Source organism: Stigmatopora nigra, chromosome 18, assembly GCF_051989575.1.
Source record: "Stigmatopora nigra isolate UIUO_SnigA chromosome 18, RoL_Snig_1.1, whole genome shotgun sequence".
NCBI lineage: Eukaryota > Metazoa > Chordata > Actinopteri > Syngnathiformes > Syngnathidae > Stigmatopora > Stigmatopora nigra.
In genome coordinates, this window is record NC_135525.1 from 7151971 (window position 1) to 7178453 (window position 26483).

Below are 26483 nucleotides of genomic sequence, written 5' to 3' on the forward strand. Positions count from 1 at the left end.
ATGTATAATTTCTTGATTGCTATTTAGAATAAATCAAATGCCATAGCTACAACTACTGCATATTATATATATTTTCCCAGAACATCATACATAGCAATAAAAATAAACTTATTTCAGTAACCTCGTCCCCCCAAAAATGGCCCCTTTTGTTATTTTCTGTATTTGATTACTCTTAAAAATGTATAGTTGCAGTAAAACTGCACTAAAGGCCTTTTTTTCTATTTTATTGGCTATCTAGCATATTGTAAATCAATAATTAAGCATAAATTGCCTTAATATCAAATAATATACCCCCAATTGCTTCTCTAAGAAATACAACATATTATTATATTATACCCATAGTAACTATTTTTTTTAGAATAAACACTAAATCCCAAAAAACACTTCAGTCATTTGCTTTTAATACACAAACAAACAATTTAGCTTAAATTTTACACTTATGTTGTGTCCGTGGTTATTCTTGTTAGCCTTAACACCCCTTTTAAAAATGTGGCATATTTCATAAATCACATTTAGACAAAGTTGTTGTGATTGAGATGGTCTGCAGGCCCCTGGGATGACAAAAAAAATAGTACATTTTAAAAACGTTCAGAATTGTTTTTCTAAACACATTTGATGTTGAATCACTGTGACATTCTCTGTCAACATGTCATTAGATTAAATGTCATGTGGTTAGATTTCATGCATTTTCTCATTTCAGCTCCAAACCTCATTATGGCATTTGAAATGATGTAGTCAAATGCAGTTTCCTTACACAAGGATATATATTATATTGCTTTAGATGGGTCAATACATATTTTTGGAGTAGTTCTTTGCATTTATCATTAGAAATAGCATTTTTTTTTGAAAAGCGGAAATTAAATTAGTTTCAACAAGAAAATTATTTTGATGGTTTAATGAGCCCCGAGTGTTCAAATTTTGTAGATATTTAACATGACAATTTTAATAGTAGCTACCACTAACCATGGCTTTTGGCTTTTATAGGAAAAACTGTTCAATTAGTACATTTTTTTTAAAGTTTCAATAAGGCATATGGTCTTCATTATGCTTCCATCCCCTTCCTCACAGCCAATGAATAAATCAATGGTAATTGTGAAGGAGCTGCTGATTGATCTTGCTCATCCATCACACTGTAGACAACCCCCAAGGCCTGATTTTTTTTTTAAATACCAATAGGTCTAGGCCCCCCCAAAAAAATCACATTGACACTTGCAAGTTATATTATGCTTCTTTTTTATTTTTTGAAGTCACGCTTGAAGCTATCTCAAATAAATACACTGATCCCCACACGGATCCAGTCCCTGCATGAAGTACATATAAAATTCATTGGGCCTAAATCTCCTTTATAAATGTATATATATATATTTTGGTGTTTTTTTTTGTTTTTGTTTCAGTTCTATTTTTTTGTAGTTTGAATAGTCTCTATTGGTAACCCAAAGCTGAGGCTGTGGTCAGTCTTTGTCCATACAAGGCATAAGGGGAGTAATAAGGTCCGGTGGCCGCAGGTACCGGCACGGGGGCTCCTGGGGCTGGCAGGGGGCTCTTGGAGTACGGGTGATAACGGCTCCCAAGTCCGAGTGGGTGATGCGGGCCTCGTAGGGCGAGGGCGCCGGGGCTGGCCGGGCCTCCGCCGGGGGGCATGTGCATGTGGCAGGCCATGGCGGCAGCCAATGACGAGGAGGAACCCGGGTAGCCGGCGAGCAGTTTCTCCGAGCCCATCGCAAAGGCCGTGTGAGTCCTCAGGTGGCCGAGCAGTTCCTCAGAGCTGGAGAACCGCTTGTCGCAGGCGCCATTGGCCGACACCCAGTTGCACACGTGCGGCAGTGGGTCGTTTGGCAGCACGAAGCCGTAAGGGTAGAGAGGGTGTCCGCCGAAGGACGGCGCCGACGAGGCCACGCCGTGCAGCGGGTGTGCCGAGTACATGAGAGGGTATCCGGATTTGAGGGCCGAGGCGGCGGCGTCGTGGGCGCAGTTGGCGCCCGAGGCCGCCGACAAATGGCTGGTGCAGTGGTAGCTTAGGCAGTAAGGGTCCCGGCACAGGCTGGCGGACATGAGGGAGGGAGGCGACGCCCCGGCCAGGGGGCTCGTCCCGGCCTTGCTGCACGCCGCGAATTGCGCGCTCAGGAGCTGCCCGCTCGATTTGGCGTGCTCCAGGCTCATGCCGTGGGGCAGAAACGGCTGAGGGTAACCGGCGTAAGCCCCCGCTAAACTCCCGGGGTATGAAATGCCGGCAGGGGGAAGGGGGAAAACCGCGTGGCCGGGTTTGTAGGGGGAAACGGGGGCTACCACCAGCCCGGAGCCGAGTACCGAGGAGGTGACGGATGCCGAGTCCGACGTGACGGCTTTGGGCGTGCTTTCCTGGCTCCCATCGGGACTAATTCCACTTGTCCCGTGTCCTACGTTGCTCTCCGGAGAGGACGTGTTTTTGTTACGCTCGCACTCCTTTTTGTCGTCCTTGTCTGACGCCTTGCCCTCGCACGGCAGCGGCGAGGCAGAGGCCGAAGCGCAGGAGCCCGGGCTCGCGCTGGGGCTGCCTGTCCTAGGCGTAAACGGCGGGCAGGTGGCGCTAGGCACCCTGAAACCGTTTTTATCTCCACTCTGGCTCGACTCCTTCTTGTTGTCGGACGACGACTTGGCGTACGGCTTGAAACTCGACTTGTCGTCGCCGCCGATGTCGCTGATCTTCAAGGGTCCGCCCTTGCCTTCCTTGTCCCCGCCGGAGGCCACCGAGGAGAGCTTAGACGAGGCAGGGGGGTCCGGCTTGCCGATCTGGGAGCATGTTTGAGCCAAAAGTGCCAATGGGCTCTTCTTGGCGTCCAGCTGTGACCACAACAACACATGCCACTTTAGCACAATGTCCATATTTGCTATGACAAAACATTCATCCAAACAGCCTTTTTAGACGGCTTAGCCGTACTTTTAGCCCAAACTGCCACCCACATAATTATAAGGTTAGGTTGTAAGTGACACATTGAATTATTCATAGTGTAAACCCCAAAAATATATTTCTCCATTTATCACTTTTCACATCATAACACATTATTTTTTTTTAGTTTTTGCTTTAAGGAAAATCCTGTTTTCAAAATGATCTGCATTTTAATAGTTATTTCTTATATGTTGACAATCAGATCAGGAATCATAGGGAATAGCCTTGTTATAAGGTTTTTATTACACCCCAATATACTTACATATTTTAAATTGCCCACTAAAAAATAATCCATCCACCCGGATGAATCCCCCCCGGACCCTGACTTTGACACCAATGATTTATTGAGAGAGCAGCCCCCCGGTTGAAGGCTTTCGCCATGTCCCAAAAAGGAGTGACTTGAGCGGACTCACCTCGATGGGGCTGATCGGGGTGGACGGCAACGGCTGGAGGTACTCCGGGTGCATAATGTGTCCCGCCCGAGCCGTGAGCATTTTCAGCAGCTTGATGGGCAGACGGCCGGCTTGACGAAGCGGGTCTGCTGGAGAGAAGGCGGTGGTGGTGTTGCGGTACGAGTACGGATGACTGGCGGGGCTTAGTGCGCCTCTCTCTCTGGATGAGGGGCGGCTCTCCCACGCTGGATTGGTGCTATGTCTCAGGACGGACACCGTGGGGGATGTGATCATGACCCAAAGCTCGTAGAAATGCCCGAGGAAGGCATGTGTGGGTAGTATAATACGCCCGCTTCCTAGAAACCCCCCTTTCAAAAACACCCTTTTTTTTTGAAAGCCTCAAAACAGAAAAGCGTTAAATCCTCATGGACGTGCGTGGAGAAATCCGTGTCGTGTCGTCTGCGACCCAGCCGTCTCGCCCTCTGTCTTCGGCGTCCTGTGACTGTGTGGTTGCAGGTCCGAGAGCGCTCTCAGATTACAGGAGCAGGAGGAGCAGGAGAAAGAGGAGGAGGAGGAGGAGGAAGTGTCAAGTGGTGCGCCAGATGAAGGCTGGATCACTCCGCCTCCACCCACTCATTCACGTCCGTCCCTACTCGCTGGAGTCCGCTTGGATCGCAGGCTGCTTTCGAGTTGATACGAGGTGAAAAGACGCAAGGAAAATGATGCCCGGCAACCACACGAGGGTGCCTTTTCCGTTACAGGCGTTGCCACACGCAATAAGTACCTTGCGCTTGCGCAAACTGTCCTGTTCTTTGGCTGACCATCCCCTTATTGACCAAAATAAACTAATCCATTTAAACTGAAGGCAAAGATTTACCCTTCCGCGCCATCAATGCAATGGACGCCCATCACCTCAATGGCAATGAACGCAAAGTTCTCATGGCCATGTATAGCAAGTCACATGTTGACAAGACAAAGAAAGAGTCTTTTTTTGGGAGGGGGACAAGCATGAGTCATTAAGAAATGACCCACGGCTGGGGGAGAATAAACAACATGGCTGCCGCTGGCTTCAAGCCGTCCATCAACCCCGTCTATCCGTTGACGTGTTTTCACGTCCTTTCTCTCCCAATGCAGCCTGGCATCTGTCACTTCTACGTCCTGCTTGCCAGTTATCTGTCAGCCGTCTGGATCTCTACTCCTCAGTCACATTTAGGTCAGCGCTGAGTGCAAAATAAAGAGTATAGAAGGGGAAGTGTCTCTCTGCCTGAGCCTTCCATCATCGTGGCCTCTATAATCTTCCTGTAAATCTTTTTAATGAAAGACAAACATGGCATTGCTCAGCTTTTGTCTCACTGACTATTCCTCACTGTCACCAGAAGGAATCCATTTGTATTCTTTATGGACATTTTTTTTTTTACAGTGGAAGTTAAAAACTAAACAAAAACCCATGTCAAAAATAGCAATAGATTGACATTCTTTGCTCTGCATGGGTTTTTACAAAAGTAGTTTGTACTTTTCATATAGTGGATCCTCATTCAGGATCCACGTTTTGAACATTTCAGGACCAGAAAGAGTTCTGGTATTTTCCCATGACGAAAATATGCTTTGAAAAAAAAATGGGGGGGAGGGAAGCCAGCTCGCCGTTGCGTGTTTCTGGAATAAATTAATAGCAGCACATCGAGTCCACAATTACATTCTTTTCAATGAAAAGTGCTTTATTAAAATGTCTTTGTGGTTGGCCATTAATCATGAAGTCTTCCATTTCCCAGTTCCCATTGCCCCCCCTCCCTGAAATCAACCCACTTATCTTATTACTCAATAGCCTATAAATGTCTTGCTGATCAGGCGAAAGTTAAACAGATGCAAGTGTTTTTTGATTGATAACGGCACTGCTGTTTTCGGCAACGGCCTGTCAGCCGGTGACACGGCCGCTTGACTTATTAGGACAGGGAAGGGCGACCATAAATTCCCAGCGTCAGCCAAAAACTCTTTTATTGTGGCCCTGATGGATGGGTTGCCGAGGCGCACACCAAATTCTCGACTTGGTCCCTAAATGGCTGCACATTTTTCCACTGCCCCCACCGCTAGGCCTGTCGTCGTAATTCATGACTTTTAAACGGAGAGCCTGAAATCTACCGCTTGTATTTCACCGTGCCGGGACACGTTTATGGACGCTCCACAGCCCAGTGCCAATACGGCAGCTTCAAAGTAGGACAAGGGTTCAATAATGGGCAATCTATGAAAACCATAGATTGAACAAGTTGCTTGTACTTTAATTATTACGCTGCCATTGAAAATGATAGACACGCAGTCCTTTTCAAACTGGTGGAAATGGATTGGACATTTATCTCGCCCAATGGCAGCCAATTAGGTGATGTGTTTTCCAACAAAATTCTCGTCTTCTATGAACACTGTACATACTCTTTGAAAACTTTACATGTACTTCTTTGGTTTTATTTTGGAATTTTGCCAACAGTAAATACTAATATTCTATGCTAGTGCAAACTTGATACAGTAACTAAAAATGCATAGCTTATCATGCCCAAAACGCACAATGTGCATTTGTTCTTAAAGCAGTATTCTGTATTTAAAGCGAGCCTTGATCATTTCCAGCAAGTCTATTACTTTTGAGTTTGTTTGCATTTTTGGGGGTTAATTCTGGTGCATTCGTTGGATTGGATTGGATAACTTTATTCATCCCATATTGGGGAAATTTAGTTGTCACACTATTAAGAGGGCGTCACTGTCATGATTTTGTCACTTCCTAGAAATTTTGGTGACTTTGAGGCTTTTCCTGTTGATTTAGGGCAACTGTATATTTCAATGTATTGCCCAATTGGAATAAACATCTTGTACCATTCCTAGTTTGAATAGGTGGCACTTAAAATTGTGTTATCCCCAATTAGAAATCTATGGCTCCCATTTTAATCTGGTGTGTTGTCACTATGTGCCCAAATGTCAGTCACCGACTATCATTTGTTTGCTGTTGTCCAGTTCATTGTAACGTTCTTAAAAGACCACCACAATGAACTCAGGGAAACCAACCCAATAGAAAAACTGAAATCAGCCTTTGCATGCAAGCTTGAAACCCTTCCCCCTACCATTGTCGTAGAAATTTCCGTGCCACGTCAACTTCACAACAGACCGATTGGACGTGACAGGTAAAAAGGGTAGGTGATGGTTGGAAGGTGCTATTGTTTGAGGCCCGCTCTCATGCCCCTGTCAGCTCCTTAAAATGGCCTTAAAATGCCGCCATCCAGCTGATGGTGATTGCTCCTGTTTAATTGATTCGCCTTGCACCAAGGCCTGTCACATTAATAATGGTTAAGTACAGCCCCGGTGTGTCGCCCGCAGTGGCGCGTCTACGGGGAAATTAACGGCCTTAACTAACTGCCGTCTGCTAGGCAAGGTCTGCCTTTTCTACTGCCAAGCGGCGGTGGGCCACTTATAGTACCCAAAATGTTGCGTATTATTACTCTTGGTACAGTTGAACCTTAACTTCCCAGTGTTCCAATTTAGGAGTCAGTTGGGAAATGAGTTGTTGCTTGAGCATTGTCATGAAACGCCCTTTGTCAGTCTTGTTTTTTTTTTTGTTTTTAGAGCAGGAAAGGAGGTAAAATGGACTCAGTTTGGGATTATATTCTTTCATCATTGGCTTTGGTGTTTTAGTAAGAGTCTGAAAATCGTTAAATTAGTAAATGGTCAACCCAAAATTTGCTGAAATGTTTCTGGACCTTTTACCTGCAGCCCTTGTTCTCTCTCTGTGTTCTGTATTTTTATATCTAACAAAACCGCTACTCTTATTCGACCTTTCATTTGAATTGCGCTAAATCTGTCTTTATTATACTCCAATCTCATTATGATCTCGTATGCCCAGGTAAAGCGCTGACAACTAAAATGGTGTTGAGTGAATAAGATCCAGATTAGTGCTAACTTCACAGAGCCCTTTGACAGCCTGCAAGAGACACGGGAGTCGCTCCGATATTTCCACCGTTGAATGACAGTTTGAAATTGCTCCCATCACCTCGATAGCTGCGGTAATGCACCTTGAATGCGCCGTGCCTTTAAAGTGCAGGGAATTAGACTCGGGAGTAGTCAAGTCGTCCTTCAAGCACGTATGACAAGAAAATAGACTGGCTTTCTTCTTTGAAGGTGGGAGGGCGGACTGTGATCCCCCCCCTCCAACCAGAAGCTAGCATAAAATAAGAAGTTGTCGGGTAGCGTTACTGGTGTGATGCGGTTAAGACGGGACGTTTGGGATACTTAGAAGTCAAACGTACGCCCGCCCCTTCCAAGAACGCGGAGGCGAAGAGTTGGCAAAGTCGAGGTGCATGCAAAGATGGCGGCGGTTGAAGGGTCTTTTTCCACATTGTCTCCTTGATTAGTCAAAGCTGGTCAGGAGCAGGAAGTTAAAGCCCGCCGAGATTAAGCCCTGTCGTCCACTCGTCGCTGTATTAGGCAGGTGAGGATGTCATGCTGTACGGAGGCGTTAGCTTCAGAGAAAACCCTGGCGAACTATGACTAGGCGCCACCCGACAGCTGCCATATTACCCGTTAAGAACTTTGCGGAAACTTCGTCAAGTCGCTCCTGTACCGTTATCTGCTTGTCTTGGCCTAGAGGATTAACGATACACTCCTGTCATTTTTTTTTTTACCCCTCCTGGGAAATTGTACCTTTTTTTTCCAATCCTTACTGATAAACAAGTCAGCCGCAAACACAGCAAACGGTTGCGATCGCTCAGATTTAATTTCCGGCAGGCCGGGATGAGCGCCTTTGATGGGCAGATGATTCCTGCAAAGCGAGGCCTTGGGAACGATCTTGTCACATTTCACAAGCGGGATTAGGGATTCGCGGGAGGGGCCCCGGAATTAACGTCATGGTCGGTCGAAGCCTTTCGACACTTACCACTCCATTTGTCGACTTAGTGATCAAATGCTCTGTCTGTTGGCTAGTCTGCTTGTCGACCGTGGTTTGCATGGTACGAGCTAACACCCGTCTGTCGTTTCACTAGGTCAATCGTTCTCTAAATGTGATAATCATTTTTTTTTTAACCGTGTACAAATAGATCCGATTTCTACCTTCCTCAATGGCATCAATTGACTTAACTGAGACATCGAGTATTTTTATGAGGTTGTCGATAGTGTTGAGATTTGGAAAACTACCATGTTAGTTCACAATCAGTTTACTTTCCGTCTGGTTCTAAGGAATTCTCCGATAAAGGACTGGGTTCTGTTGGGCGTGTGGTTCCGCAACCCTTCAGGCCAGGGAGCAATTAAACTTAAAGACGGCATGGAAGGAGCGCGCTGACAAATGAAATAAAACTTCATAAAACCTGTCAGCGTTGTCAGTTATTATCCGTATCTCCAGCGCATTACGGTTCAGGATTCCCGCCCGCCGCCTCCTCGTCCTGTCGACTCGAATTCGTCACGATCTCGACTGTTTCTTTTAAGTCACGAGTGTCAGCGGGGCGAGGACTCTTAATTGACAAGTGACTGGCGTAGAGCGTGGACGGCCGCCTTTATTTGGGTGCCAAGAAGGCCCGCGTTTGTTGTGATGAGCTATTATTGGCAGGAGCCAGAGGCGGATGGCATTCAGGCTGGAAATTGGATTTGACAGTGGACAGAGAGGAGCCTTGTCATTGTCTCCGGGCCAGTTCAATTTCATTGTATGTTACGGGCTGGGCTGCCTGTTGCAACGTCACTCTTGACGCATATTTATTTACCTGTTTGCACAAAAGGAAGTTTGGTGATTGGCCAGTACAGTTCTAAAGGGTACACTTCATTCTTATGTGGTGTACAGAAATTAATTTGTTCTTCATGCTCCCTCGTGGGGCCGATTTGCTGATGTAATATTGTGTAAGAGCAAGCATAATTAAATATCTTGTTATCTCTAAATAAAAAAGGCAGTTAGACATGGCTTGGTAGATTATGAGAAAATTATGAAGCAGCATTTAATCCACATACCTGTCAATGTTTCCGTTTTTTTCCATATTATACGTTTTTGGATTATTTCAAATTGTGTATGCCGTATACTTTACTATACGTAACTTTTGTACTGGATTTTTTAAATTATGTTTTTGTAAAACCGATCTCATTTTACCCTTTTTGGTTTTAATCCGGATCGTGTCGGTCTCTGGTAGCAGACGAAAACATCATCTCAACAAATAATATTGTCATGCTTTAAGCATGATATGCTATGATATGATATTTTCACAATATAAATATAGCGCGTCAGAAAGCAATGTACCTAGTCAATCAAGCTGTCAGCATCATACTGCGACATCTACAGAATCTTGAATTTAGTTTTGAGTACAGAAAAGTGTAGACTTTTAAGTGCACTCTATGTGAGTAAACTCATCACATGTAGCAGGATGTACCCTCGTGAACGTTGTTAACAAACATGAAAAGCTCTATTGACCATTTTAGACACACGTGCTGTTCTATTTTCCATCTAGAGGCTAAGGTTAGACCCAAAATCCATTTGTACGCTCCGTCGATGAACCATGTCTCGATATTACGACTTAAACTTGCTTTTACGGACGCCGATCGGTTCTCGTTTTCGATACGGCCAGCAACTCTCTCGGATGCATCTGGCATTTATAAACGCCTCGCTGTAAATCAATGAGGCGGCTGTAGCACAACACTTCATAATCACAGCGTTTCTTGCCTCTAATCCCCCATCCCTCTTCGGCCGCAGAAACGGGGCGGAAATAAATAGTCTGTACATTGATCACCAGAGAAAAATAGATCTCTTCTCCTCGTTTATCTCGGACTGTGTTGCCTTTAATAGACAGAATCAGAATGTCTGCTGTGGCGCTGCGGGCTTTATGAGACCATTACATTTTTTTTTTATTGTGTATCCCCAGCGCTAATGGCTTTCTATAGTCTTGCTGATTTATGGCCTTTCAAGCTTTGTGGCTGTCTATTAGACGCAGAGCTTGACATGGAGCCGCGTCTCATGCGTATACAAGAGAGGCTTGAAACAACCTGGCTTTGAAAAATACAGGGTTTTGCGTGCATATATGGCATGATTGTCAGCTGAAAAGCTTTTTAACTCATTGTGTGCAATTGCAATTGTATAGCTTCATCTTTACTAGCTTTTTAGCAGAATGCAATATCAGTTTTTTTCAATAGAATGTCTTCATTTTAGCAAAGCTTTTTTATTTTTAGATTTTAGAACTGTAACACCAATACTTTGTCTTCTATTCATGTGTAAAATACATTAGTAGTTATTAATTTTTTTGCTAAGCGAGATACATTTTCATCATTTTACTAAAGTTCAAATAACATTTAATTTTTGTGTACGATTTTAAAGTACTATACACTAAATCAAGAAACATTTATAAACCACCTTCTAAACAGTCAAATGCTGCACAATAGATGTCACAGACTAGTACCATACTTTAATACAATTTCCATACTATATGAATTCATTTATTCATTCTAGTTCATTCAATCTAGTGACCATTACGGAAAACTCATACTAGCTGCAGTATTTACTGTCACCTTGTGAAGCCACGCAGGCAAACAGGAAAGAATGTTTAATTTAAAGTGGATTGCCCAAGGATCAGCGTTCAACAAAGCCACCGCAGACTTGTATCCCCCTCGGCTTTTCTACGACCTTTTGCGAAATCTTTCCCTCCACCCGCCCTTTTGTTTTTTTAATGTACAGCTGGCCTACCTTTAAGTTCTCTTGGACAGAGCTCTTCCTTCATATAATCTGTCCCGGATCTTCCATAAACCTGACTTTATTAGCTCATACACAAGGATGATCCTTGTGGAATTAGGCTTGGGAAAATATATAACCGTGTCAGTTTAACTTCGTTCAGATGTCTTTGCACAAGATGGCCTCACGGGGGAAATTGAGTATATCTTACCTGATTTCCGGAGAATAGCTATCATATACAGATGTATAGATATGTCAATTTTTGGACCAGGTTATCTTTGATAGGGGTGTGGCCTGATCAAATCAATGGTGGTCTTTGGTGTTGGCAAGCTGGCAGTGTTTGAGGGGAGGCTTGTGGAGCACATGTCTGACACCTCCTGACTTTTTCATGAGGTGGCGTTTGAAGTTTTAAAACCCCCATGGAGGATTCTCGGGGCAACGCATATAAAAAAAGGGAAGGGAGGAAAAAAAAGAGGCGCGGCTTTTGAGCTCAAGCGTATTAATCGAGAGCAAAGACCGTTACACTGTTTGATGAGCAAAGTCCAATGAGTTGATTTCAACCCCCACTAAGTCATTTCCCCAACGTGGAGATATTACACTTTTTGTAAATTACGGTAACTTAATGGCATGTGTTTTCTCTTACGATTATCCTCATAAGCTTCCTTTTTAAGTCTCCTTTGTCTTCCAGCTTACTTAAAAAAAGGAAGAGCATGACCTCAAAGCGTCTTTTGTCGAGGAGGTACGATTCATGTGATGTGAGGAAGACCAGGGGTGTGCGAGGAGGGTTGAAGGGTGGTCCGACAAAGACCAGCTTGAGTCCGGCAGTGTCGGTGGTCCTGGTGTTTGATCCTCTCTGATCTGAGCGTCGTTTAGATTAGATTGAATTTTGTACAAATTGTTAGTCAGGCTGTGAAAGGTGAACAGTCACAAAGTATTCTCCTGTAAAGACAATGCATTTATCATATACCGATTGTGTTTTTATTCCAGTTTGCCATAGTTTGTCCATGTCTGTTTTTAAACAGAGTAGCATTAGTTTCTGTCCTTCATCATGTCCGCGAATGAAGGATAGGAGTTGTCATAAAACATGGAGCGCCTTCAAGTGCCGAATAACGTCATTGACACACATTACGCTGCGCAGATATCCCAAATTCAGGTCATCCCCTAACTCGGGAGTGCACGTGTTTCGTCTTGTCTCGTCCTTTCCAGAACTATGAGTGACAGCGCCATCGGTTGCGTCCCCCCCATTGGCCGATGATTCGCTGAGGAACCCTCGCGCGTTTGTTAGGGGTTGAGATAGGCGGCCCAAATACCCGGCGTGTAAATCTGTGAAGGGAAGATGAATTTGGCCGTCATGCCTGCCTTTTGACAGTAGTTATAAATCTGATTTAGATGTTCAGCAGGGCCAGTTGGATGTAAAGCTTTCAAAGGCATAAATCAGGGCTGCCCAAAGTTTTTTTCTCTCAGGGCCACGTACAGAAATATGAAAAGATGCAAGGGCCGCTTTGACGTTCTTAAACTGATTTATTAAATGCGTTAAAACTAATACATCAAGCAATTATAGATGATTTTTTACATATGCAGTGGTATCTTGACTTACAAAGCTGAATTTATTCCTTGTCCAAGCTAATATATCTATAGCTGTCATTTGATTCATTGGCTGTCTTTATGGTCAAAACATAATCATTCACTTGTACCTAAAAAAAAAAAAGAGGAATTCGTAAGTAGAATGTCATGCACACTTAAATGCTAAACTTCAGTTTTGATTATGTTTTTACAAGATATGTTTTACCAATACCATCTTTTGCAATATTGGGCGTTATTACAATACTGAGAATCAGATCGTAATGTTTTGGTAGGTAAAAAAATATCTATAAATAAATTGAGTTAGAATAAATCATAAAATAATAGTGTTTTCCATTATTTACTACATTTATATTATCGGAAATGATAAATAATTGTAACAAAATATACAATAAACTAATACAAAATATAAAAAATATCTAGAAATACATTGAGTTAATAAATTATAAAATAACAGTGTTTTCCATTATTTACTACTTTTATATCATATGAAATGATAAATAATTGTAACAAAATATACAATAAACTAATAACAAATATTTAAAAATATTTTACATATAATTTTTGAAATACTAATAAGAATGTTAACATAGAAAATGTGGCATACAAAATGACGTCAAAAATACTATAACATTCTACCAAAATAGTCAAATCTGCAATATTGGTGGTTAGGCAATATCGTCCATCTAAAAATATTGTGTCTGAAACCCAAATCTAGGTTTAAAGTTACGGTATATCTAGCAAAAGAGGTGAAAAAAGCACTTGTTCATATTTTTCAAATGGTCAATGAACCTATTTACTGTTGGATGGATGGGAACAGGCGATACAAGGGGGGATTGGCATCCTGTGACTATCTGCACGGAGGTCACGCTTATTATTGACATCAGACACAGATGCTCAGCGTACAACACCGTCCTCTATGCAAACGTTTGGCCTCGTGACAAGACGCTTTAACGCCGCACTTCACGCCACGTCAAGCCCATTGCCAACTGAACAGGTTTATTTGTATGTTTAAACCTGACAAAAAAAGGACCGTTTTGTGTCACCGCTTAATGTCTCTGCGGACGACTTTTTTCGAGACACCCGTGAACGTCAACAGAAGTTAAAGAAAGTCAAGACTTTGTGCATAACATGCTGTGTAAAGACGCTTAATTTGAAGATAAAGTGACATACTGTGTTAAACAGTCAAGGGTTTCTTTACTATTTCTCTTTCACGGCTATTTTTAAATCAACCTACCAGTTGAAATGGAAATGTAACAGCTTTTTGACTAAGACTTGACACATTTAAACTGTTTTTTTTTAGGGAAACTGGAAATATTGCACAGGTAATGGCGCGATGAAATAGTCTATATTCATTTAAATCAATTGAGTCGTCTCATTTGGTGTGTTTTTTTCTCACATTTCAATGAAGAGTTAGTTGTAATGCATAGCTAATGACTGGAATAATCCAACCAATTACTCCACTGTTGTGGTTAGGCTTCACTGTATTTTTTTATTTTTTATACATCCTTCCCCCTCTTTCGGGCTATGCCACAGAGGACAGCGGGAAATATTTGACATGTCGACACGTCCAGGGCCAGAAGTAGGATTAATGGCCGCCTGCCTGCCTGCAAGGTCCTCTTGCGGTAATTGCAAGCAGAATCGCAGTCTGTGATCTCAGCAGCGGTATGCGACATGCCAAAACAGCCCAGCCTTTGACAGATTGCCTACCCTTCAGAAATAACTTAAGCACATTTGTTCTCTGAAATTAGGTATCGCCGTTCCTCCCATGCCACAAAAACGGGAACGCGCGGCGCTCCACGTGTAGCCACTCGCCATCACATCTGCTTTTATTCGCCACGTCACATAATTGCAGTGGACCCAAATAAGACCTGTTTTGCCCTTTTGAAATTTTTCACGAAATCGTTTTGACAGTAATTCCGATCATTTTTTCCGCTTATGAATTTCAATTCTTGACAGAAAACAACACACTTAGCAATTAGTAGTCATATTTTGCTTTACTGCAAATCTTGATACTGTGCAATGGGCAATACTATTTGAATATTTGATGTTATTTTTATTCATTACAATATTGCTTTCATATACACGTGACTTTTCGAAGGAACATGAGTCAGATTGGTGTAAAGACAACTTAAAAATAGTCCATTTTTTTGTGTTTTTGTATAATTGTACGTTGTTATAATCTAAAACTCGGCAGGCAAAGCCTGATGCTTTTCTAAAACCCTCCCATTAATTCTACCAACCCCTGATTGGTTTATTTTCACGATCTGTGCATAAAGCAATGCTACATGTCAACCCAAAACAACTGGAAGCAATCTACCATGGTTATTCCGTCGCTTGCCTTCTCCCAAATAATAGTTTAGCATGCCCCCTGAGGATAGAAGGATTCTTTCTAAAACTCCCTGGTTTGTGGCCGGCCCGGGTCCGATGTTTGGGACTTTTTCTCCCCCCTGTTGCTATGAAATGAAAATGTGCGGTTTTTAAATTAAAACGAGAAAAAGCATACGACAACATTCCCCGTCTGGAATACTTTGTACACCGCAGACCTCGCTTTACGTACAGAATGGCAAAACATCCCATTTTTTTGCCAACAGCTGAGGTTGAGGAGGTTGACGTGCTGGCTTGTAACAATAACGCAAACATCTGAACCGCAGCTGGCCGGCAAGGCCAGCGGGTCATCGCACGGCCAGCGCCGATCAAGGTCGCTCGACAGCGAGATGAGTGACGGCGGCGCACGCGGCAGCGGCGTAAATGCCAAAACTATAAATTCCACGACCCTGAAAGATCCTCCAAAGTTTATTTACATCTTCAACCTTAAAGGACAATGTCATCTCTAGATCTGCAGGCGCTAACATAACCTAGTGTAACCCGTCTTTCTGACTTTTCAGTCTGAATTTGAACATTTTCAATCTTTTTCTACTTTGTGACGTCATGGTAAAAACTCAAACTCCTCTAGCTTGACCCGTGTGGTAACCGGGCCGCCAGCTGCGCTTCACTGCAGGCAGGAGCTGGCTCTTTAAAGTCAAATCAACATCTAATAATAATGTCAACGCGGGCCTTCAAGTGCCAATTACGTGTTATAAATTGCTTCATTAAAAGGCAATTGTGGCTGTCGTGCCGCCGTCGGGTTCACTCAGAGGGGCAAGCGTAAACTAAAAGGGTTATTTTTTTTAGGATTAACATTAAACCTGTGACAGCGTTTAAGGGTAGAAAAGAAAAAATACTTTGAACTAAAGTTGTATAGGTAATGCAAAAAGTATTGTTAGAATTATCATGGGTCTTTCTACTGTTTGTCTTCCATGGGACTTGTACTTAGTGAGATTTTCTAAAAAAAATACTAATTAATAACTAACTTGACAGTGGCTTTTTTGCCAATTAAATTGTATTTTTGGAGTAGAAACCTTCAAAGTATAACAATGTTGTACTTTTTCTTCAAGCATAAACATGCATTTTTGAACAGATGAGAAATAAAATACAAATAACAAAGTATATATATATTTTTTTCTCCAAATAGTAACTTAAAAGACAGCTTTGTTTGGATTTTTTTAACTCATTCACTACCATTATCAGCTATAGCGATCCATTTTGTCAGTCATAAGGGATTTTTCATCGATAGCTGTCAATGAGTCTTTATACATTCATTTCATTGTAACGTCTCAACCGTTTTTGCATTTGCATCGTTCATACCAGCCACCGTCAGCCTTGATACCCCCTTTTAAGCGCACTTGCCTGATTCGCCTACCCTGTTGCAGCATCGCCGTGTGTGTGCACGCCAAGTATTAATTTGTGTAGCGCCACCCCGTTTAATTGGTCTTAATCTGAAGTGAGCGGCTTTGATCTGCCTGACAGTTTGACTGCATTAGCGCAAGCGCAGGGGCTAATCCTCGCCGTAGCTTGTTCTCGCAGCTCAGCCAGAGGCCTGTCCAAGCATAATATGTCAGCTGAGGGGATAAGCCGTCATCAAACAAGCGCGTCTAAGCTTCTTGAACACGAGGGTTGAAGGCCCGCCGTCACGCTGTGCCGACACAACAACAACCGCCGAGACGTAGCGCCGCCGCCAGGCACTCCAAACACATTGTGCCAGTAAATTTGGGGAAATTTGCGGGTTTTTTATTTCGCCCTACATTTTCTAGGCGGTATTCGAGTCCATTCTAATGTAAATCGAAATTTTCCCAGCAAATGTATATGAGAATATGGTTGTAAATGATGTCTATCAATGAATTGACACCCCTAAGGAATTGGTGGAGATTCACTAAAAGTTTCAAACTGTAATCAATTTTACTAATGCACAACTACCAGCAGAGAGCAGCAATGCACACGCCAATATCCGTGAGATTCGCCCAGTTTGTCTTGCTACAAGAGTTGTTTAGTGGGAAATTGGCTGCAAAGATACAATTGAATAATTTGTTCCTGGTAAAGTAGAATGTTCATAGTTTTATTTGTAGGACTGCGTGAATGCAATCGAAGATCCCGATCTTCCGTTGGTGTAATTGCCATGTGTTGAGTGTCAGTGTACGCACATGTCCCTCTAAGAGGCGAGGCTTGGCAAATCACTAGCATCTGAGTGTGGTTTGAAATATTTTTTTCATCTCAATGATTTGTGACCTCGTAAAATAATGGGGATGACCACCAGCAATGGTGGGGCAGCGCCCCGAGTGTTTTAAGTCTGAATCGTGGATTTTGTTCCACTGTTAATGACCCCAATGCATAGAGAAATGGGCTTCTTAAGAAATCCTAAGCCCAAAAGGCAGCGTCTTTTCTGCTTGACTGCAGAACAAATAATTCTAGTCAAGTGTTGTGTTGACACGCGGTCCTGTGATCACACACTTGATGCCTCCTACTAAATATGCTTACATGGTCATGTAACCTCGCAGCCTGTATACAATAGCGTTCTTTATCAAATACTTTTATTATCTACGCCATCATTTCACATCCCGAACTCCAATTGAACCCCGATGAACCGCGATAGCCATCTTGACAGTAAACAGTGAGCGCTTTGAGTACGGGATAAAGAGATAAGTGTTTCAAATGAAGAAAATGGCAGCTCGTCGGCGATGCTATCACACGCCACGCCAATTTAGTCAGCCTCGCCTTTTTGGAACGTCCTTTGTTTACTGAACGTCGCCGAGGAACGCTGACGTGTTTGCACATTTCTACACATTCTGCTATTTTTTTAATGTCAAGGCAATTTGCTTACTGGCTTTTATTGACGGGTATTGAAATGGATTGGACGTCCATGTCCATCAAATTGCGGTAACTGAGTTAAATGAGTCAATCAAGTTGCTGGGATTTTTTTTCTTAACTAGTAAGCCAAGTGATCATTGTATCTACTAATTGTCGGTCAAGTGTTATGTGTGCACCCGTCAGCCATGGCGAGTCCACGGCTGAGCCCCAGTTAGTCTCGCCAAAGTGCAGCTGTCCAAACCCTGACAGCTCGAGCATTAGCAGGGCCATTAAGAGGTGTAGAACATTTCCAGAGAAAGCATTTGAAAAATGACAACCTCCCGGCACTGCCGCGATATTAATTATACGCAGAGGCGAGCGGAAAAAACACATGTGGAAACAGTTGGTGGGACAAAAGATGCCTTGTTTCCCCCCCTCACAAGGTGGCTTGTTTGTGCGTCAGGCGTTTGACTCGAAGAACTGTGAGCTAATTGTTTGTGCACAACGCTGGGCTAATTAAACAACACTTGCGTGAACGTGGGTGGTAGTTTTGGCTGCAATGACTGTCAAGTTTCCAAATTTGTCGGTGTTCTCATTACAATTTGGAAGGTTCAATTAAGTTAACACTACTCCCTGATTACCAGAATTGTGGTAATAAGAAAATATGCTTTACAGTAGTGAGCACAAATGTTTAAAAACAATGTCTTTATCTTTGAGGGCCATTTTGAAAATATTAACATTGTTTTTAGATTTTGGGGTAGAAATGCTAATGTTCTTAGGGATTTACTTATATACATACATTCATAGACATACATATATATACACATATATACATATATATACACATACATACATACATATATATATATACACACATATATACACATATATATACACACATATATATATATATATATATATACACACACATCCATATACATACATATATATACACACATACATATACATACATATATAGATATACATAGATACATATATATATATATATATATACATATATGTCTCTATATATATATGCATGTATATGTATGTTTGCATGTATATCTTTTGTAGTCCTGTAGAACTAATCATTAGTTTTTTTTGTTTAGCAATGGAAATAATAACAATTATTTAAGTAATTTAGTTATGCAAGGCTGCGTTCTTATATCTTTGAATCGCTGCAAAGAAGGTATCGAAATATTCGTTGATGATAGCCTCGTTGAAGATTGTGAATATCATCATCACCATGTAAAAACAATTACTGTATTAATTTATGGAAGCATTAGCTAAATCTCCCTGTGATGTAAATGGAGGATTAATTTCTCGTGTTTTCGCTTAGACGCCAATGGCATTAACGAGGATCCAACAAGGTGCCTGTTAATTAAAAGTGTTAATTCCCCAAAGAATGCACTTCTTTAATGGCTCCTAACTAGAGCCAAGCTCTTGGGGTCCAATGAGTTTTCCACAGAGAACTGATAATGGCCACGTAACATCTTTGGAGTGCAAAACCTGTTTATTACGGCCCTACCCGAAGATCCGCGCCAGTCCTCAGAGTTACTTATGCAGATAAATGCGGCGCCATTCATCATCACCACCTATTCATAAATAGCCAGTAAGTCATTGCCTCTTCCATACGGGAAGATTAGACCTTGGAAATGTGATTTAAGTACTCGAGTGTGAGGAGAGGGAAAAAAAAAAAACATGAGTGATGCCGCACAAAGCCACCGCCGCTTTTCCTCATTATGTCTTATTCTACATGTCATTTGGCTGCCCAGCTGTCATCTTCATAAAGAATCATAGCGGAAGTTGTTTTTTTTTTTTTTTTTTGCGTTAGCTGGCTCAGGGTTTTTATTTTTTTTCTTCCGAGGGAAGTAGAGCCCACAGAGGTGCACAGACTGATGAAAAGGGATGATATATGTTGCGCCTGTGTCCCGACTGTCCTCTGGCCCGTTGTCATTAATCAGCGCCATTAGGCTGTGCTGGAGCCTTCTACTGATGCAGCCTCCCTTTTGTCTCATATCCATAAAGGGAAAAGGCAGTGCATGCTTACACTTGCACCTGCTTCTGTGCAGATCCTAAAGGCAACAAAACAAAAAAATAACCTGTCACACAATTACCAGTTAGTTATTTTATTCTTCTTATGTCATCTAGTTTGATTTAAATAGGCAAATCGGTTACCAAGTTATCGTGAAATGCCTGTCCTGACCTATATGACCTTTGACTTTTACGGTGACAAAGATTAGTCACCTCTTCAGGATCATATTACATATACATGCAAGTTTGATTATCCCTTGTTTCCTTTTTGAGTTATCAAACAATACATAGACTCTGCCTTCTGCGAGTTTCACTTAATAATGGAGGTGAAACCCCGCCCCAAAACAAATAAGAATCTGGGGTAATACTCATTAACTGTCCTCTGATTATTATAGACACATGACAATCCACTCCCAGTACTCCAAATGAATGTTGTTTAATGGATTTTAGAATTACGGCCTGAAAGCATTCGAGAGACTTTTTCAAACGGCGATGTTAATCGCCTGCTCCAATTTAATCTCAAACTGGTTGTTTTAATTTGAAGCTGTTATCATTCATGTTGTCGCTAATCAGCAGTTAAACTCAAACATACACTTCTCATCATCAACATCATCATCATCCAATCCAAGAGGTCAAAGTGATTTACACTGCTTCTTTCCAAAGGCCTTTGCATGTTTGATTTGCATAACTAGAGAAAATGATATTAGATGGGCATATTGATTTAATTTGGTCCGGGCGCGCTGTTAATTACGCTATCGTAAAAGTGTCACGGCTTTATTGCCTTGATTCAGAACGGCGGTTTACTTTACAGCCGCCATCGTTGTTGAGGTTATCAGTATTATATTGTCAGGCGTAATTTTTTACATTAGTAGGTCATCATAAAACCAAATCGCAGATGTAATATCTTTGCCGCTTTGAAGGATTAGCCCGGGATCGCTTGTCTGACTTTGTTCTTTTGGTATCGCAGTCGCGAGTGTCTTCCATGTGCCTTTAGCCCCCCGCTGCGCTGACATCTTTGATTTATATTCAGCTTTTAGCAGGACTACGTGTTTTACATCATTCCCGAGAACAACTCTCCTTTCATCTTGATGGGGAACACATGGCCTTTGTGGGTCTCGAGTTTTATGCGTTAGTGCGCCCGCCCAACAAGAAAGCATTCATAACTTATTTTCCGCCACTGACGGAGATGGACGTCCAATCCATTTCCAATGGGATTGACTCCCTAGATGGCCATTGCCCTCAATGGCATTAAAAAAGGACCCTTCACTGCTTATCTTCCAAGTATAAAAAGATAAGATTTTGCATCTAGAGGCTAAGAATAGTCCTTTTTTTTAAACAACAAGGATTAAATTGTCTGGTTTTGGAGCAATGGCTCACATTTACTGATCAATTTCTGTGGAAACATAAAGTATCTCATTTGGCAAAGTCTCCATGTCGTCATTGTCAGCCAAGGCATGCAAAGCGGGTGACGTCGTTGTATTCCAGCTGGATTTGAATCCTTCCAAACGGATTTGTCTGGGTGCAATTCATCTAAATGAGCTGCCCGCATCCGTTGCTTTGAGGATCTTGCTTTTTCGAAGAACAGCTAAGCGAAGCCGGCCTGTCGGGGATGCTGTAATCTCACGTCTTCTCTTTGTCCCGGGCAACACAAAGCAGTGCATAATGTGCAATCTGATAAGTGTTCTCCACCTCCGCCTGACGTCCTATACATCAGCGGCCAGCTCATCTGGGCTGTGCGGCCGGGGACTTTTGTGGCTGAAGTTGATGAATTGGCCCGCGAGGGTGAGGAACTCCAGGGGCCGTGCCGCGGGTTTGTCCCTCCCGACGGCGCGTGACGCTGATTGGCTGCGTCCTGAACGGACATTAAGATTAAGTGGCGCTGTCGTGTCGCCGAGCGGCGCACTGCATCATAGCTGGCTGAGGAAGAAGAAGAACAAGAAGAAGAAGAAGAAGAAAGAGGAAGAAGAAGAAGAAGAAGAAGAAGAAGAAGAAGAAGAAGAAGAAGGCAGCTGTGGCAGTTAATACTTCATCGCCGGGGGAGACAAAGATAACCCTTGCTAACTTTGCCTAAACATCAGAAACTTTGCTTCCCATCTGGGCTCAATCCACACTTCAAAACAAGGGATGGGGACCAGCTTTGCTGGGGAAGACAAAAATAATCGAGATCCTTAACAGTCTGTGCTTTCTGTTTTCAATCACATTGTACTCCCACCTACATATGCATAGACGGAATATGGGAATATCCACCCACGTGGGTCAAGATTTGGTTCTGAATGCATAAATCATTAAGGCCTAAATATATAACCACCGATTCTTTCTCTAACGCAAAACAGTCATATTTCAAATGGACTTTTCATATTGGAACAATAGACAATGGGGACAATTCTTAGCCAAAATACACTGATGTGTTTATTTATGAGTATTTGGTGAATTGAGAAAAATAGCAGTCTTATATTGTGATTCATAAAAATGTAGACAGAACATAATATGACGATAAGAAAAGGAACAAAATGAATAATTAATGCTAGTATTCAGTCGTTTGTACCGCTCCTTGTGGCATGCCAGTCTTTTCCTGCGGGGGCAGTGTATTACAGTCACTGTTACTACTACTGAAAATGACTCGGTACGAAACCACCATGTAAGTCATCTTTTTAGGAGGATAAAGAATTTATTGCGCGCACAGAATGTATTTGATTTTGTTAGAAATCGTCAAAGTACCAACTCCCTGCTACATTCCGAAAAAGTCCACAAATCTCTTTTCATCACGTCAACATTCATCCTTCCGCTTCAATCTGAGCTGAACAGGCAACCATCCGCTTTGTCACACATTCTAGGTTTATGACAATTCCAGACAAAAATATACTTTGAACGGGATACGGCTATATATTCGGAATGCGCTGGCCACGTCAGCATATTTCCCACTGCTGCCTTTGCATGTTTGTTGTTGCCGTGATGTCGCTGTCAGGGCGTGATGGATGAACATCATCGTGTAAAGAGTAAAAGCTTTCGGCCTGAGAGGAAACGACGGCGCCTTCGCTTTCAACGCTAGCCAGTTTCAACATTTTCTATTTCCCGTCCCACCTGTACTCGGGGATATGCTAATTTTCCCTCATCCTCTCCTCCTCGAGAGATCCTTTTGGGATGATATATTCCGCATATGTGTACGGAGCGCCCGGGTGACAGTGACATATTAGTTAGGGTGTCTCTCGGAATCGGGATAACTTCAAATTTGCCACCTTGTTAGCTTTTGATTTATGTGATACCCCCCCCAACTCGGTAAAGTAATTGGCCAGAGCCCGTTGTAGGAAATAATCAGCCTGTGCGCAGAAACAAATGTGGCTGGGATGCTAATGAGGCAGCAAGGCTGACGGTTATTAATGACTGTTATGATAAACGCAACAATTGAGTTGTGGGAGGAAAAAAAAAGACATGACAAAGATGCGATGCAAAAATAATGAAGTAACGCAACATGAGGCAAACAACTACACGTCGGATAGGCCATGTAGAATTACAAGGCAATTGGGGAAGTAATTGGCTCCGGGGTGACTTACCTTGTTACTTGTTGGGGCGGAGTCTAGTGACCCCAAAATGCAAGACTTTGGAACATGGTAGCGATGTTTTTTTTAGGGTGATTTGACGTTTTTTGGGTTATTTTTTTCACACATTTGTGGCTGTTTGGTTAAAGCTAGTGTTTTATTTTTATGTCATGGAGTGGCACAAGTTTGATGAAGTCTTCTACAGAGTTTAGTTATAGTTATAGTTGTTCATAGTTATAGTAGTTGAACTCGTTTATTGGACTAATTGATTAAAAAAGTTGAATTTTTACTCAAAATGCTACATTTTGAGCTTCAATGCAAATATTTTGTCAGATATTTGAAATGTGTGAGAGATAATCCGTTAAATATTCTCTATTTTTTCATATTCTTGTGATTTACATTTTTTATTTAGAAAAAAGATATACATTTGGTTGCCTTTGACGCCAATCATTGACCGTCCATGTCCGTCAATGTCACTAAAACTTGACCATTTACTCGCCGTCTTACCATTTCAAATGAATTGGACATTTCTCCTCTGCGGAGCCAATAGCGTCGGGGCCGAACGGCGACCACGCTTGGACCGCAGAGAGTCCCAGGCCCATCAAAACAAATTAAAGCCAAAGCTCCGGCGGCGGTGTCACGGGGTATTACGTTGACGCCAACGCTGAGCGTCTTTGTCAGCTATTATTTCAAAACACGAGCACTTCGGGCCTCGTTTGGAGGCCACGTGTTCGCCTCCACCTGCTGCTTGGATTTTCGACCCTTCATTTGAAGTGGAAGCAATTGCCTTCGTCAAGATTTTTTTTCTACGTTAGGTTTATTATTCTTGACAAAGCACATAGGCTATAGACATATACATTTATAAGAAATAACACAATCCCCAAATGTGTCATCGTTATTTTAATTTTTCTAACTGTTTCAAAAAAATACTCCAAAAGAATAGATAAATCTCCACCCCTTGACTCCATTTACCAAAAGTGATGGGCCAATAAACGCCTAGTCAACTTCCAACTGGAGTATAATTGTTTTGCATCCAGATTCGAGAGTGGGGGGTTTGTTTTAGCAGCTTTTCCAGTTGCTTGCTCGATCATTTTGACACCTGTCGTGCTGGACCGGATCCCACTTGCAGGCTGTCAGTGGACTGAATCCAAACAGCATAATCGCCACTATCATACCTCTCTTAGCACCAGTTCATAAACCACAGGAAAACATTAAGTTCTCATTTCCAATAATAATTTCTCTCTTGTGATTCCAACTCTATTTTTATAAGATGTAATACTATTGTCTCATCAATTTACATCAGTCGTGAATAAAAGTCAGTTAGAAAAGAATACCAGTAAATACAATTTCTGGAGATATTGCATGGAATTGCTAGTCACATCTAGTACTTGCAGTTTAAATAATTTTAGGGTGACTTTCTGTACAATTTGAGATGTTCGGAGGTGTACATTTTGTTCAGTGTTGAGGATTCATGGGCCACTTCCTTTTTATTGACCACTTTCCTAAGATTGTTCAGCATTTTTTAGTCACTTATCAATTTATGGGTATCTACATTTCAGCTTTTGTTGATTTAGGGCCATTTTTTTGTAGTGTAAAATGTTTTTTGCTAGTGTCAAGTTGAAAGTCCCATTGGAAATTGTTGGTGATATTTTTGATGTTTTTGCACTGAAATGTTTGATACATTTTTGGTTTTGTCAATGTTTCGAACTGCATTGGGCAAATGGACTAAGTAGCAATTTTAAAATGCCATTGGAGATTTTTTTTGGTTACCAAAAAAAATGTATTTTGTCAATATGTAGGGATTTTTGGAAAGTTCAAAGTCATAATAGTGTGAATTCATCAAACATGTTGACTGGAAGGCTTTCCAAAACATGTGCACCGAAAACAAAATAGATCTTTTCAATGCGAGGCGCTTTTCTTTGTAAAATATGGCTACGATAAAATCCAAAGGAAAGTAAATAAAGCAACGCCAACGAAGCTCTGTTGGGTTTCGCAAGCGTCAAATGGAATTGATCATTTTTGATGGATGCTGCCTGTTGCCTAATTGTTTAATCCATGATCGTGCATGCCTTCCGGCTGCATTGCTACGATCGATTCCAATTGATTTACTCCCGCCAATGCCCGTCATCACACACCTAGGCCGCCATGCCGTTCTATGCAAAAAACAGGCTGCAAAATGCCATTTTTTGCACGACAACCCTCAAAACGGCAAGATTCTACATTATCCCATCTGATGTTCATTTGAAATGCACTTCCTGTTGTGGTATAGCCTCGCCGACGTCATCGTTGAGTCGCTCAGATGTGATGAATTATGCGGGCGATCGCTAGGCAGGAGTAAGGAGCTCATGATGGCCGTAAAAAGGCAAAGACGCAGACGTAGACGCTCGCTCCGGGCTGCATTTAATATCCGTCGAGTGACTTTATCGACATTTATCAGCCCAATGCGGATTAGCGGCCAGGTGGAAGATGCCGCGTTAGGCATTAATGCCGCCATATCTCATCCGGAGCGTTCCATTAAGTAAATGAAGAGTCGCAGGAGAAATGCTATTGATCATTCTGGCCATTGACAAGCATGTGAATGAGCTCATTTGCTGGGTAAAAATGTGCAATTACATATCGACATGCAATGGAGACTTTATTATGAGTTCCCTTTCCATCATCATAGATAAGAATAGTAATCATCCTAAAAAGAATTGCGTATTCTTTTACTGGATTGGGATGGGAAATGTTATAGTCAAGTCAATAAGTTATTTTCTTTCCTTCTGATCCAATAGTAGGGAAAATATATACATTATTCTTTTGAATAGTTTTTTTATGTATTTGATGTTAAAAAGTAATGAAAATATAAATAGAAAGTTTGTTTTCTTGCTTTTTATATTGTGACTGAAAATTGAAATATTTAATCCGAAATAAAAATGCCAATATTAATTTTTTTAATGAAAATGTTTTTGCCAACTTCAAAATATTGTCAATGTTATTGAAAATGAATATAAACTTTCATTTTGCCTTTTGATGACATGTTTTAAAACAAAAAAATATTTAATCTATAATACATGAGTACATTCTAAATAGAATTTTCATAAATTGACCACCAAAGGCTGATGATGATGAAAATAAACACATGACAAGACGTCTATCCTCGTCAATGGCACTCTGACTGAAAATACATTTAAAATGACTTTGCA

At 41.9% G+C, this 26483-nt stretch overlaps 2 protein-coding genes across 4 annotated transcripts in view; one reads left to right on the top strand and one right to left on the bottom strand.

Annotated features, from left to right (window-relative positions):
• Positions 1–26483, top strand: part of LOC144212017 (uncharacterized) — a 73022-nt gene that overhangs the window by 22354 nt on the left and 24185 nt on the right. The window lies entirely within an intron of this gene.
• Positions 385–4219, bottom strand: LOC144212016 (zinc finger protein 503-like). Its single transcript, XM_077739600.1, has 2 exons — positions 3340–4219; positions 385–2820 (listed from the first exon to the last, which is right to left on the bottom strand). Exons 1-2 carry the CDS (start codon positions 3610–3612, stop codon positions 1423–1425), a joined length of 1671 nt encoding a protein of 556 aa, XP_077595726.1. The 5' UTR covers positions 3613–4219; the 3' UTR covers positions 385–1422.